The 13,413-nt window shown below is 43.4% G+C and overlaps 1 protein-coding gene across 1 annotated transcript; it reads right to left on the minus strand.

The window, feature by feature from the left end:
* Positions 1-290: 290 nt before the first annotated feature.
* On the minus strand, positions 291-10,888 carry CAVIN2 (caveolae associated protein 2). The gene is made up of 2 exons (XM_082285080.1): positions 10,457-10,888; positions 291-2,901 (listed from the first exon to the last, which is right to left on the minus strand). Exons 1-2 carry the CDS (start codon positions 10,847-10,849, stop codon positions 2,107-2,109), a joined length of 1,188 nt encoding a protein of 395 aa, XP_082141206.1. The 5' UTR covers positions 10,850-10,888; the 3' UTR covers positions 291-2,106.
* Between the last annotated feature and the right edge of the window lie 2,525 nt (positions 10,889-13,413).

The following is a 13,413-nucleotide window of genomic DNA, read 5'->3' on the forward strand; positions in this document are numbered from 1 at the left end:
ATATGCTTTCAGGACTATTTAGAGTATTAGGAGTATGCCGCAGTCCAATAAAAAGATGCAGATTGAGCCAGCAGATTTTGGAAAGTGCCTGAGTACATTTAGATGGGCTAGAAATCTGACAAGTATCTGGAAAGTAAAGCACTGGTGTTTGCATTGCTAAATAAAAGCACAGGATGAGAAAGAAAATGGTATAGGTACAACAGGGACATGAACTGAAGTAATAAACACTTGACCTTTAAATTTCATCTTTGCCAGCTTCTCAGACTGCTTCTCCCAAAGACTGACATGGCTGTGTTTTATATTATGCTTTTATTTGTCATATTCATAGTTAGTTACAAGTAAAAATTATTGAAATCCATTGTAGTTAATACAAAATAAAAATATAGCTGCACGAGTTATGCCATGATTTTTCTTAGAAACAGTATCTTCTATATGATACCATGCACTTAAGAGCTTAACTCTTAATAGTACTCGCCTACACTAAGCTCTGACTAACTAACTTCCAGTGTGATTTACTGGTTACAGATATTATCCCTGTGGAGTAATACCTGTTAATTATTTCATAATGGTACTTCTGCTGTAGCTTTTATTTCCCCTGTAATTTGTGATTCTAAACACAAAAGGAAGCAACCTTTTAGTGCAATGTTAAGTATCAGTAGAATTTTTATATATATAAAAAAATAAAAATAACCCACTGCATAAACAACCAAGGATGTAAGGGAACTGTTGTGGGTATTGTGCTTCCCTTTCCTCCCTTGCCCCTTACCTTTGTTAAGTGACAGGAATGAACATTCATAGTGAACAAACTACCTTGTAACCTCTCATTTTCAATTAATTTTGAAAAATTATAGACTAGTAATTTTGAGAGCAGGTAGGTGACTTTGATCAAAGTTATTAGCAGAGAACCAAATCCTGTGGCTTTGCAGGCGCATACTTACGTAAACTCATCCCTGCCATGAAGTTCAATGCACAACACATTGTTCCCTTTGGACATGCCTGAAAGAGTATTTCACCTTTTTAAAGAAATTGTCCTTACATCCCTGTAATTATCTAACTCTGTGTAGATATAGCTCTATATATGAAATAATCTGTAAAAAGATAAATTATGCTATTTGCAAAATACTCTGAGATACAAAGTTGTGCAGGTGCAAAGTTTGATAGTATATTGCTATAAAGACTATGAGTTAATTTGTGTTATCTGAGTATATATACTTTAAGCTGGGAGTATAGATTGAATATTGTGGGGGGTTATTTTTGCTTTTTTTACATTTCATAGCATGTCATATTTTCTTCAGGCTACCTTCATGTTCCTATGAAACACCTATTTTTTCCTTTTCAATTTCTGAACCCTTAAAAGTGCAGTAACTGATCACACATTCATGCTTGTCATTAATGTATTTCCATAACTCTTGTTAGATTGAAAAATACCTTTCCCTCCCCCCCCTCCCCCCCCCCCCCAGCCTAAACACAGTCATTTCTTCTAAATGAATAGCAAGTGACTACTGGCAAAAATCTTTCCTCCACTGAAATGGATGGAACTGAGTTTTCAGCTTCGCCCTCTAACTACTCTGCTTTTTTAGTCCTACAGCGCTGTGGAGCAACCCCCCAAACAAACTATACGTGTGTGCAGAGTTACTGAGGCTGTTATTATTCATGGAGCATGGCAAGGCAACTGAGATTAAATGTTCTCACTGGTATTCCTACATTTACATACAGAACTACTCACAGTGCTGTGAAATGCTGGGGGAAAAAAAGACAACAGAAATGCTTGGGTGTCTTGACTACTCTCCATGCATTCCTCTGACCTAAGAAAGCCAGCTGACCAGCTTGCTTCTACCAGACATACTCTCTTCCTGCTAGTCTCTTACACCAGTTGGCAGCATCTCTAAAATTCATGACCACCAGTGACTTGGCCTAAACCAGAGCACGCTGCAGCCTAAGTCATTGACCTTGTCCACTCTGCATTCCAACACGATGCAATAAATTATCACTGCAGAGCAAAGGATGAAAGAGGCTTAGTCGCTTTTCCTGCCTGTGCAGCTGAAACCAGTTCCTTGCCTAAGGAAAACCGTGCGTGTCTGGCAGGCGAAGGAGGGCTTGGGACGCTTACGCGGTTTGGTCCACCTGCAGGACGGCTGCTTGGGTCGTTTCTTCATCAGACTGTTCCATTTCCCCACCAACTGGGTTGTTTCTCTCATCGTACAGTTTCTGGCTAGAAACTTCTAGAGGCACCCCGTACTCTTCATCATCTTCCACAATGGATAGCTCAATATTGTTGTTTATCATGGCCTTCCCGTCCACTTTGGCCTCCTTCTCTAGAGAGTCGACAGCTGCTTTGCCCTCCTCGGTCAGGGAGGTGCTGGGTGTCATATCCGAGTGCATGTCGGTGAAGGACATTTCATCCTCGTTCTCAGCCTGCTCATTGCTTGCAGTTTCTGATGGTCTGTCCTCAGCTTCTGCAGGGCTTTCTCCTTCACGGCCTTTCTTTGTGCTGAATGTGAGGGGAGAAACTTTGAAACCTGAGCCCTTTGAAGAGGAGGATTTCTGGTGATGCACAGTAAGTGATTTCTTGATCTTTTCTCTCCGTTCAGGTGACACAATCTTTGTGCTGATCTTGTTCATCTTCTTCTCAATGTTTTGGCGGGAAAATGCTTTTTTGAGGCTGTCCACCTTCTTGAGGCTGGATCTTTTAAGTTTCTCAGCTCTTGATTCTTCTGTTTTCTCCTCTGCACTGTCATCCAAGTCATCTCCCTCATGAAACATTTCATCATCTGAACCCAACTCCACTGTGTGTAAGGTTTCTTCCAGTGTTTTGTTCTCATCCACAGGCTCCTCTTTTCCTTCTGTAATGCTGGGAATGGGCTCTTTTGCGAAAACACTGGCAGGGATCTCATTTTCCTCCTGAAAGAATTGACAATATTTGAGTTTCATAGTTCACAGGACACAAATTTAATAAACAAAGCACAACCCTGAACAATTATTTCTTTCCCCCCCAATGATGAGATGAATGTTTATTGTTTTATTCAATACACTTAACCAGTAACAAACCACTCAAAGACCACTGAACCATTATCTGGTAAAGTTTAAGACTTATGAGCTGTCAGCTGTAAGACTACTCTTTCAAAGTGACTTGGAATGTATGCAGAATGGAAATCCTGTTCTTTGTCATTTACTTTAGATACTCTTGAATGAGAGTCCAGCTGTTAGGTTGTACAGCTGGGGAGAAAGCAGAGTGTGGTGGGGAGGGAGGTTGTACTGCAGACCACTGTGCAGACCTCCAGAAGTCACAGAACCCCACAGAGCTCTCAGTTTCTTGAGCCAAAGACTGAGAATATCCCTGCAGAGGTGTTGGTTGCATCTGGGAAGTATCTCAAATGGCAAATGCAGTTAGCACTTCCGCCGTATTCCTGGAAAGTGTATATTGCTGTTAAAAACGGATTGTTGATATTGAGAAACCATGCAGTTCATGATGGTTAGAGTATACCTTGTTTTACAGCTATACAGAAAAAAAAAACCCTAGTAAATTTGGTTGGTAAATATTAAAATATGGACAGGACAACTCCTTGAAATGTAAGAATAAAAATTCATGGTACACAAAAATAAAAAGACATTATACTGCATAGAAAAGAGGAGCTTCTAGCTAAAAGGAAAAGTATTGCTTTTTAGAAACAAAACCAAGAAAGGACACAGAAAGAAAGAAGGTATCTGAAAACAAAACAGTCTGAGCAAGGGCAAAAGCTGCAGGTCGTAACGAGGCACGTCTGTGACCACTGAGCGCAGAAGCTCTGCAACCCCAAGCAGCTCAGAGGCAGCACAATGAACACTCTGTTCTGTGGGAGGTTTTGCAGGCATCTACCCCTGCAAAGAAAATGAGGCTCCTTGCACACTCCCTTCTCCTCTCAGCACTTTGAACCTTAAATCTGCATAGTCTCTATTAATTACCTTTTTTATCACTTCCAGACAGAGTACATGCAATTGCACTTCCTCACATGCATTGGAAGGATTTTCCTTTCCCTCCTCCCTCCATATTTATCTTAAGATACAAAAAAGCAGTAAGTGCTGAGTGAAATGGTTGTAATAGTCTCAGATCTGTCCCTAGTGGGCCTGAGTGCACAGTTAAGGGGAAAAAAGGCCACATACACTTCCAAGTTCATGCTCATTATTTCAGGACTGAGCATACAGTTGTGATCACTGCAGAGAATAGTGCCTTGGGTTAAATTTGCTGTCAAGGCTGTTGTACGTGGTTGTTGTTTAGCCTGGAGAAGAGGAGGCTCAGGGCTGACCTTAATGTTCTCTACAACTCCCTGAAAGGAGGTTGTGGCCAGGTGAGGGTCAGGCTCTTCTCCCAGGCAACCAGTGATAGGACAAGAGGACACTTAAACTGTGTGTCAGGGAGGTTGAGGTTGGACATTAGGAAGAATTTCTTCACAGGAAGAGTGATTAGACACTGGAATGGGCTGCCCAGGAAGGTGGTGGAGTCACTGTCCCTGGAGGTGCTTAAGAGAAGACTGGACATGACACTTAGTGCCATGATCTGGTTGACACGGTGGTGTTGGGTCATAGGTTGGACTCAATGATCGCAAGGGGTCATTTCCAACCTAATTGTTTCTGTTATTCTGTGATTCTATTAAAAACAAGGGCTACTTTGTAGCCCTCCTGGAACTCAAGAATATGCCATATAGAAGGGCAGAATAATTTTATACTGTGTCTATACAGTGATCCAGGTATGCTGGTTAATATCCCTTGAGGATATAAAAATGGAAAGTATAAAAGAAATGGATGCTGGTTTGACAGTTTGTATATACTTTATTCCTACGGTTTCTGCACACCTTTCTGGCCCAGTGGCCTCAGTCAGATACACTGCCACAAAGCTTTACAAGCCCTCTGCCTGCAGTGAACATTTCATAAAGCCCACACTCTTCTCCTGACTCCTGTAATGTTGTTGCAACTATCAGCAACAGTGACCAAGATAACAAAACAAAGGAAACCTGCACCAGCTTTAAGTGAAACCAACTATTAACTGCTGTACAAATATTTGTATTTTCTCTCCACTGCAGTTAATGAAATGTGGATTACATGAGTGGGTGCAGCATTGAATTATTCCCCAGAGCATGAGAACTCAGTAAAAAGCACAGTTTTCATGTCTAGTTAATTCTTTCCAAACCTAGGTAATCACACACAGTTTTAGACATCTGAACTTTCAGGTCTAAGTGCCTGAATCGTATAGAAAACTCTGATTTTAATGAGTGGAGAGGTGGGTTGTTACTTTTTAAGTATTTTATCTAGGAAAGTGGTGTCATATGAGTTTGATCACAGCACAGTGTGAGCCAGAGATGGGTCTGAGAGGTCCTTCTCAAGGTCAGTTTAGCTCTGGCTACAGTATTCATATTAAACTGAAGTACTGCATGCAATCCTTAGAAGAATGTGGACATAGATTTGATTTCAATTTTTATCAAATTTCTGAGTAGAAGAGAGACTGTCAAACTACCCATATTTAGAAAGAAAAAAAACCACCTCCAAACAAAAATATACTGCATACAATAATGAGCTAAGGATTCAATTAAAAGCACATCCTTGGTGGTGTTTGGCTATCAGGCAGTACTGGCATTCAAGTGATCACCCCTCTGTCTAAGCTTCCTGCATGGCTCTGGAAAACATCAGCCTCTGGGCATCTATTTGTGTGCTTATAAAATGGGAATGACACGCTTTCCTATGTCATGTTTCCGAAAGACCTCAGGATTACAGGAACTATTAAAATGCAAATGAAAATAAATTAAGTAAAATGCTTTGAAAACACGAGGGTGGTATAGCAGGAATGCTCTGTGGTAGAGCAGACATTTCAAACATGGTTAGTGATAGCACATTTTAAGTGGGCTATTGATAACTTTTTGGTCTTACAAGTTTATATGACAGCTATGTTTTGTTTTGATACATTTTTAAGCAGTCTGCTATTCCATTTAGGAAGACTAGAACAATACACTGAAAAATACCAGCTGTTACAAACTGCATAACTATTTTCCATGCCAAAAGAAGTAAAACTTTGATCTTTTCTTCTTGATCTAATCTAAAATTCTAAGAAAGCAATACATCTTTGTATTTTCCACATCTGAGTTCAAAAACACCCCTTGCATTTTTTTCTCAGATGGGCTTGACTGTAGGTAGCTAGCTCCTCTGAATTTTATTTTTCCATGTAGGAGATGAATAGAATAGGGGAAGTTCTCTGCATAAAACAAGTCTTGCTAACACTAGTAATACTTGCATAGTTAAAATCAGTGCCTTCCTTGTGGCTTTGATCAGCCATTCTTCATAACCTTCTGTAGGTCGTAATTTCATCCTTATCTTTTACGAAAAGGAGTAAGATCCGTAACAGTGTACTACCAAACTGGGTGGCCTGAGTGAACAGGCAGTTAATTTACTTAAGACCTGCTGAATCTCTGATGCTGCAGGAGGGAAATCAATCTGCTTTGGTTCGGTTTTTTTGTTACATTTGCTGTATGAGGCCATGACCTTCAAGAAGGAGAGATGGCATTTTCCCAGTCCAGGCTCCTCTTGTATGTTGCTGTTATATGCCTAAATGATCACTAGCCTAAAACTTGCTTTGCTACACAAAATAGGTAAAAACATGACAAATCCTTCTGAAGCCACCTCCAGCTCCACCTACTTTCCTTTCTTACAAATACGTGCTCTTCAGACTTGGATGTCACCGTGGGCAGGGAGGGCAGGGAGCAGGAAAGTGCCACCCACCCATCTGCCCGTCCTGTGCAGGCTGGGGCGGTGACTGCGCCGTCCCCCTGACCTCCCCCAGCACAGCTGGTCCAAGTCCAAAGAGCTGTGGGAGGTATTTTTGTCATTAATATAAGAGTATTCTCTCTGCAAGGCTCCAGTGGGAAATACAGCATTATTGACTTGTAATTCTTCTGGTTCCCTCACTCGTTCGTTTTTGAGTTTGAAGTTGCTTTTTCAAAGATTACTGCAGTGATCCATACAAGAAGATACAATCAAATGGTAATTTTCTGTGCCCTCCTCTTGCTTCATTTTAGGATGAAGGATTTACCAACAGCAGCATCTGAAAGAGACTTGAATATTAGTGTGCTTGACCCCAAGCTGCAATTCTGACTTATTTTATCTGTCCTATTTGCATGACATTTAACCAGTAAACATGACATTTAATTGAAAAATTAAACATGAGCCTTTTTTTATCTTCCATTTTGCTTTTGCAGCTAAAAAAGCAAACAAAACCCCCACCAAACCAGAACCAAAAAGCTGGTCATGGGGCAAGAACAGAATAGAGGGGAACAATGCCAAAGCTTAACAAGGATTTTTGAAACAGTCACTTCAGTGTTTTGCTGAATTGCTGTGTCATTTATAACAACTTTTGCATCCCCAAATTCTTGGAATGGAGCTCCCTTAAAATATGCCACCAATTAAAGAAATATATGCAGACATTCTAGAGAGAGAAAACTAAGAGCATTTTAATGGAAAATATGTAAATAACTGAACTTTTCTAAACACAGTTCATTCTCAGTGCATATGCAGGGGGAAAGCTGGCGAGTGGCAGCACAATTTCATAAAATGCAGAGCTGGGGCTCAGTCGTGTGTTTTGGCTGTGCTCAGTGCTCCCACCAAGTATTAGGGAGTTTAGGGTATGTGGTGAAAGCAGAACTGAATCACAAATGTGAATTATAGTTTTCATATTGAGCTGTCTCCCTAAGCTGGAGAAGCTGGTTCTAATGAGAAACATGCTCCCTGAAGTTTGGCATTGCTTTTTTCAGTGGAAAAGAAGGATCCCCCAGCTGAAGAGGAGTCTCATACATCCAGGTTTCCCTTTGTTTTCACAAAAATCTGGCGTCAATACAGCTTCATTACCATGACTTCTCCTTCCTGCAATTGTTTTTCCATGGATTCCTGTGCAAGGCAGGACAGAAACCCAGCCAGCCTGCTGTTTATTCCCTTGTACAATTATCCTAGCAAGGCACTGGCCCTGCTGACTACCAGATTGTCCCTCCTCCAGCCTGAAAGAAGATCCTGCCGGGAGATTTCAAGGAGGTGGGCATGCAGGTACAGCCTGGGCACAGCCTGTGTGGGCACAGCCTGGACACCCCTCTGGCTGCAGCCACTTCTCAGTGGAAAATCCCAGCTCCTGCCAAACTCCACTGGAGAAAGCCCTGGGTGCTGCCTGCCCCAGTCACCTTCTCATGCCCCCAAGGAGCTCTGATGACCATCCTGGCTTTCCAGACAGCCACGCTGCCATTTAACTGCAGGGCCCAGCCAGGAGCAATTCCCAGCTGACAGCTGATTTTATTTATTTTTTTTTAGTGAATTTTTAACTGCAGTTTTTCTTTTTTAAGTTTTGTGTTCCTGATCTGCATTGGCTTGGGACTGGTTAAGTTCATCATCCTGCACTGTGGTGACATATTTTCTGGGGAGAGATGGGAACAGAGTCAACTGAATCCCTGTAAAAGCTGTGGAGAACAGACCTGTTGTCCAAAGGCACCAGCCCAGTGACAGGCAGTGGATTTTGTTTATCTGTTGTACGGGGACATGGACCTGCATTGTTTGCTTTTGGTTTGTGCAGTGTTAAGGAAAGGTTCAGAGGTTTAAACAGGCCTTAGCTTTACAACACTATTTAGTGTCAGGAAATGAGCCAGCAGGACACTGTTTTACCCCTCAAACTTGGTGATTTTCACTGTTGCTTTCACCCAGTCCCTGCAAATTACTGCCAGTGGAAGATCCCCACCCGAGGTAATGTCAACTGTCCTGCACACAAAGAGCTCTGTTTGTCTTTCCTCTCTGCATTATGTCATCCTAAAATAGTAAATATTGAGATCTCTGGAGGAAGACGCTTGTTGCAACAGCAAGGCCTTAATTCTCATGCTCAGAGGTATGAGCAATGTTAAAAATTACCTTCCCCCAGGCCTTGCTGATGCACCCACCCCACAGGACATTTTCTAGGTCTAGGTCTGAGCCTGGAGGCAGGAGCCAGTCATTATCTAACAGGGCCTGGGAGATGGCACTGTTTTGACATACAGTAATGGATCTTAAATTACTTGCAGAACTGCAGGGAACATGTGTCTTTTAATTTACCCAGTCTCTGGAAAAATTTCCACATTCCTTCTGGGGTGGAAACATGCCGCAGCTCCTCCTCTCCTGGCCTGACAAGCCTGGACTGTAATTTGGGACAACAATAAGCAGGGAGGTGGGGGCTTCCTTTCTGGGGGAATTGCCTGTGCACTAACCAGGCCTGCTAGCTTTTTAGAATCAAGTACCACTCTCTTATTTTGGGATGGTTTAAGTAGGAAGAAACCCCCACAACCCAAGGAGCAGAGTTAGTGGCTGACAGAGGTAACGCCCAGCTGCCAAGTTCAGCATGAGGCACTGGTGTAGTGCCCGAGCTGTGACTACCCCAGCCCAGCATTTGCTCTCCTGCCCTCCCTCAGTGATTTGTGGAGGCCTGTATTTTTTTTTAAATATGTGAAAGTCACGTCCTGTGTTTAGTTAAAGCTCATGGCGTGTTCTAGCCAGACCATTGCTTAAAAAGGGGAAAATATGCAAACTGCTGCTATCACTGGATGGACTCCCGGCAAGCTGCGTTTTTAAGCTCAATTTTCAGCTCATCCCTGAATGGGCCAAATCCGCCCTGCAGAGCGAAGCAGGGCACGAGGAGACAGGGAGCTGCAGCCCTGCCCCTCTCCTGTGTCCGAGGGCAGATGCAGTGGCAGTTTTTAGGGACATTTCTACTGCAATTTTGCAAAATGGACTCTTTCCTCAAGTTTGCCAAGAGTTTGGAAAAACACAAGGGCCCTTCAAGTTTACTTAAAAAAACCCCCAAAACACACAATGGAGCAAACCTTTCCCCACATATGCTAGTTAGTAAAATATGGCTCTTTCCCCTTGTTTGCAGAGAATAAAAGGTGGCAGTTTTCTCAGGCATGCTAAGAGTTAGCAAAACAAGGTCTCTTTCCTCAGGTTCACTAGGAGTTAAAAGACAACTTTATCTCTAAGATTGCAGGAGTTAAGGAGGGCTCTTTCCCAACGTTTGCTAAAAGTTTCCAAAAAAAAAAAAAAAAGGGCTTTTCCCTCAAGTTTGCAAGAGTAAAAAAGAAAGACAGCTCTTTTCCTAGGTTTCCTAAAAGTTAGAAAACATGTTTTCCCCACGTCCACCGAGAGGAAAAGTGGGCGTTACTCCTGAATTTGCTAAAAGTAAAAGAGAGCACTTTCCCCAAGCTTAAGAGTTAGCAAAAGACTACTCTTTCCCCAAGTTTGCTACGCTGAAAAGGTTTTTCTTCCACATTTGCCAAGTTAGCGAAGAGATATCTCTGGTTTCCAAGTTTGCTAAGAGTTAGTAACCAGCGAGCTCTTTTCCCGAGTTCGCGAGGACTTAGCAGCAAGGTGCTGTTCCCTCGGGGTCGGGAGCAGGCTCGGGGGGCCGGGAGAGGGTGGTGCGCAGGGCTCTCACCTGGAAGATGAGCACCTTGAAGCGGTCCCGGCGGAGCAGCTGGGCGTGGTGCTGCTCCAGGCGCCGCACCTGGTCGCACTGCCTGTCCAGGCGCTCCCGCACGGCGCGGGTGTTCGCGCACACCTTCCGCGACTTCTCCAGCAGCTTCTCCACCGCCTCCCCCGTGGCGCCGTGGCTGCGGCACAGCTTTACCAGGTCTCCCTGAATGCTCCGCACGGCCCCTTCCAAGCCCCGCTGCCTCTGATCCATCTGCCGCTGGTGGCCTTCCACCGCCTCCAGCATGGAGACCAGCTTCTCCAGCAGGGCCAGCACGGTCAGCGCGTTCACCTGCCCGCCGACCGCCTCCGCGGCCGGGAGCGGGGGCACCGCGCTGCCTCCCGCCGCCTCCCCCATGGCTGCACCGGGACGGCACCGCGCTGCGGGGCCGCTATTAAGGGCTGCGCCTCCCCCCTCCCCCGGGGAGGTTTCGGGCAGAGCCCGGCCCCGGGCAGAGCCAGGCCCCGGCCCGCCCCGGGCAGCCGGCTGTGACCGCCCCGGGACGGCGGTGCCTCTCCCCCCCCCCGTCTGGAGCAGCCGGCGGGGAATTCTCGCCCCGCGCTCGGCCAAACGCGCTCGTTGCCTCCTCGCAAGCATCAGTAGATGGCAGGAGATACCGCGGAATGCAGCCCCTCAGAAGGGGCTGGCGAAAGAAAGAGAAGGAAAATGTGTTGGTGATGGTCCGGGAGAGAGATTGTGGGTGTAGACTGGAGTTCAAGCCTGTCATATAATCTGGAGGCCTTAAATTAATAAGAATAATTAAAAGTGTTTAAATTATTGCTATAATTAATATCGCAATTATAACAATTGTATATTGACATGCTTTTAAAAAGTAAATTACTGCTGTAATACATCAATTATTACATTAATCGCGTATTGATGTGCTCTGACAACATACAATGATATAGTATCAGTAAATTTATTATTATATTAGTATCCTGATGATGATTTATAATTGTCATAATAATTAACACACTTATAAAACATTCACACGTAGTACATCAAATCTCCCATAACTCCTTCCACCAAGTGAACACCCCATGCAACACCAGACTGGGGTTTGGGGTTTTCTTTACTAATAATGGTCATGTTTTTTCCTCCTCATTGTTATTGTTATTATTACAGGGCTTCTAAAAGTAATTTAGGTGATGATTATTCTATTCTATTCTATTCTATTCTATTCTATTCTATTCTATTCTATTCTATTCTATTCTATTCTATTCTATTCTTCTTGGTTTTGTTAGTAAAAAATTCCAAATAAAGAACAGTGTGGTGTTGCATGGGGTGCTTACTTGGTGGAAGGAGTGCCAGGAGCTTGGATTCACTGCTTGGGATGTGGAGGTTAGCTGGGCACTCTAGTTGTCCTGCCTGGATTCTCCTGTGTTTCTTCAGTAAGAAAGAATGATAAGGTTTAGCATAGCTGTTTTGGGGGAATACTGATAAACTGGGTGTGGTGACAAAGGCACTCTGTTCCCAAGCACCAAAAGGAGCTATGTGGCAGGAAGAAGTACCAAGCTGTTTATTTAGAATTAGTGCATAACTGTTCCCAGGACGGACCCAAAGCTGTTATCACCACGGACAGTGTTGCAAAGTTCCATGGACTTGGGTGGCTCATTCTATACTGATGTTCTCAAGCAGTCAATGTCTGTCTTCTGTCCTTTACATTTGCTTGGAAACAGGACTTCTTGCTGCATCACAGATGTTTCTAATGCTTGGGTTTATAAAATTCTAATATTTGGGTAGCTGAAATATAACATTTTCTAATATTTGGCCAAGTATACTTCATTATTTCCCTGCATCCTGCAGATTAAAAACAACTATTTGGAGTCCAAGTAACCATGATCCCTACCCTTTCCTTTGTACACAGAAAGAAAAAAAAGCATTTTACCATGAAAAGGAATAAAAATTAATAACTGAAGAACTATGCAAATGAGTTACATGTTTCAAACACACTGTGCTTGAGCCCCTGAATGTTCTGCAATGTTACCTTTTTTAGATCCTTGCTTTTTTTTTTTCCTCAGGCTGCAACTTCTATTCTTCAAGTTGTGGGAGCTTGAAAAATGCATTTGTGAGTGAGTTCACTTCAGAAAAAAAATCACCGAGTCTGCCAGAGCTATCCACAGGGGAAACTATGCTGAGACTGTAAAATATGCAGGCTGAGAGGGGAGTGGACATATTTTAAATGCACAACCTAAACAAAACCGTTCTGTTTCCATGAGCTCTCCCTGGCAGCACTACCTGATACGCCCTTCCCTAGGAAGGACGTGTTTGTGTTTCCAGAGGGCTGCCAGTGTCTGCCCCTCTCAGCACAGGATCCTGCCCACCTTGCTTCCTCTCTCCCTCACTTCATTTTGGCTGGGGCCATGGAGCTGAGGCGAGGAGGAATTTTTGCAGAGAGCAGTAGCTCACCTTGCCCTGGCAGGGAGCAACTAGTGTCCGTGCCCAGCTACATATCTTTCCTGTGGCAAAACATCTTTTTAATTTTGTAAATTAATTTTTTCTTCAGTTTTGCTGGGCTGTGTCAAAGGCAATGCTGTGGGGAAAGGAGGGGTAATGAGAATGGGAGAAAAGATGGCCCCAAACTGGTACCTCTCCCAGTCTGCTGCTAAATTCCAGCTGTAGGTTTTGACACCAGCTGTCAGCTCTGATTACCTGTCACTTTTGTAACAACACTGTCAGGCTGCTGGGCTGCCAGTGCTTGGAGGAATTGGAGAATTTTTATTCAGGTTTGTTTTTTTTTTTTTAATTTTATCGATTAATTTGGCAGAGTAGTGGAGGAGGTTTTTTGCCAAGTTTCGATACAGATTTTACTGGTGAGAAACTTTCCAGAGGAAAACATTTTGCATTTATTTAGAAAGAAGAAGCATTAAAGAGATTAAATTTATCAGGGTCATCCGATGTAAGTCAAGAGTTCTTTTCAT

This window comes from Coloeus monedula, assembly GCF_965178545.1.
Source record: "Coloeus monedula genome assembly, chromosome: 7".
Lineage (NCBI taxonomy): Eukaryota > Metazoa > Chordata > Aves > Passeriformes > Corvidae > Coloeus > Coloeus monedula.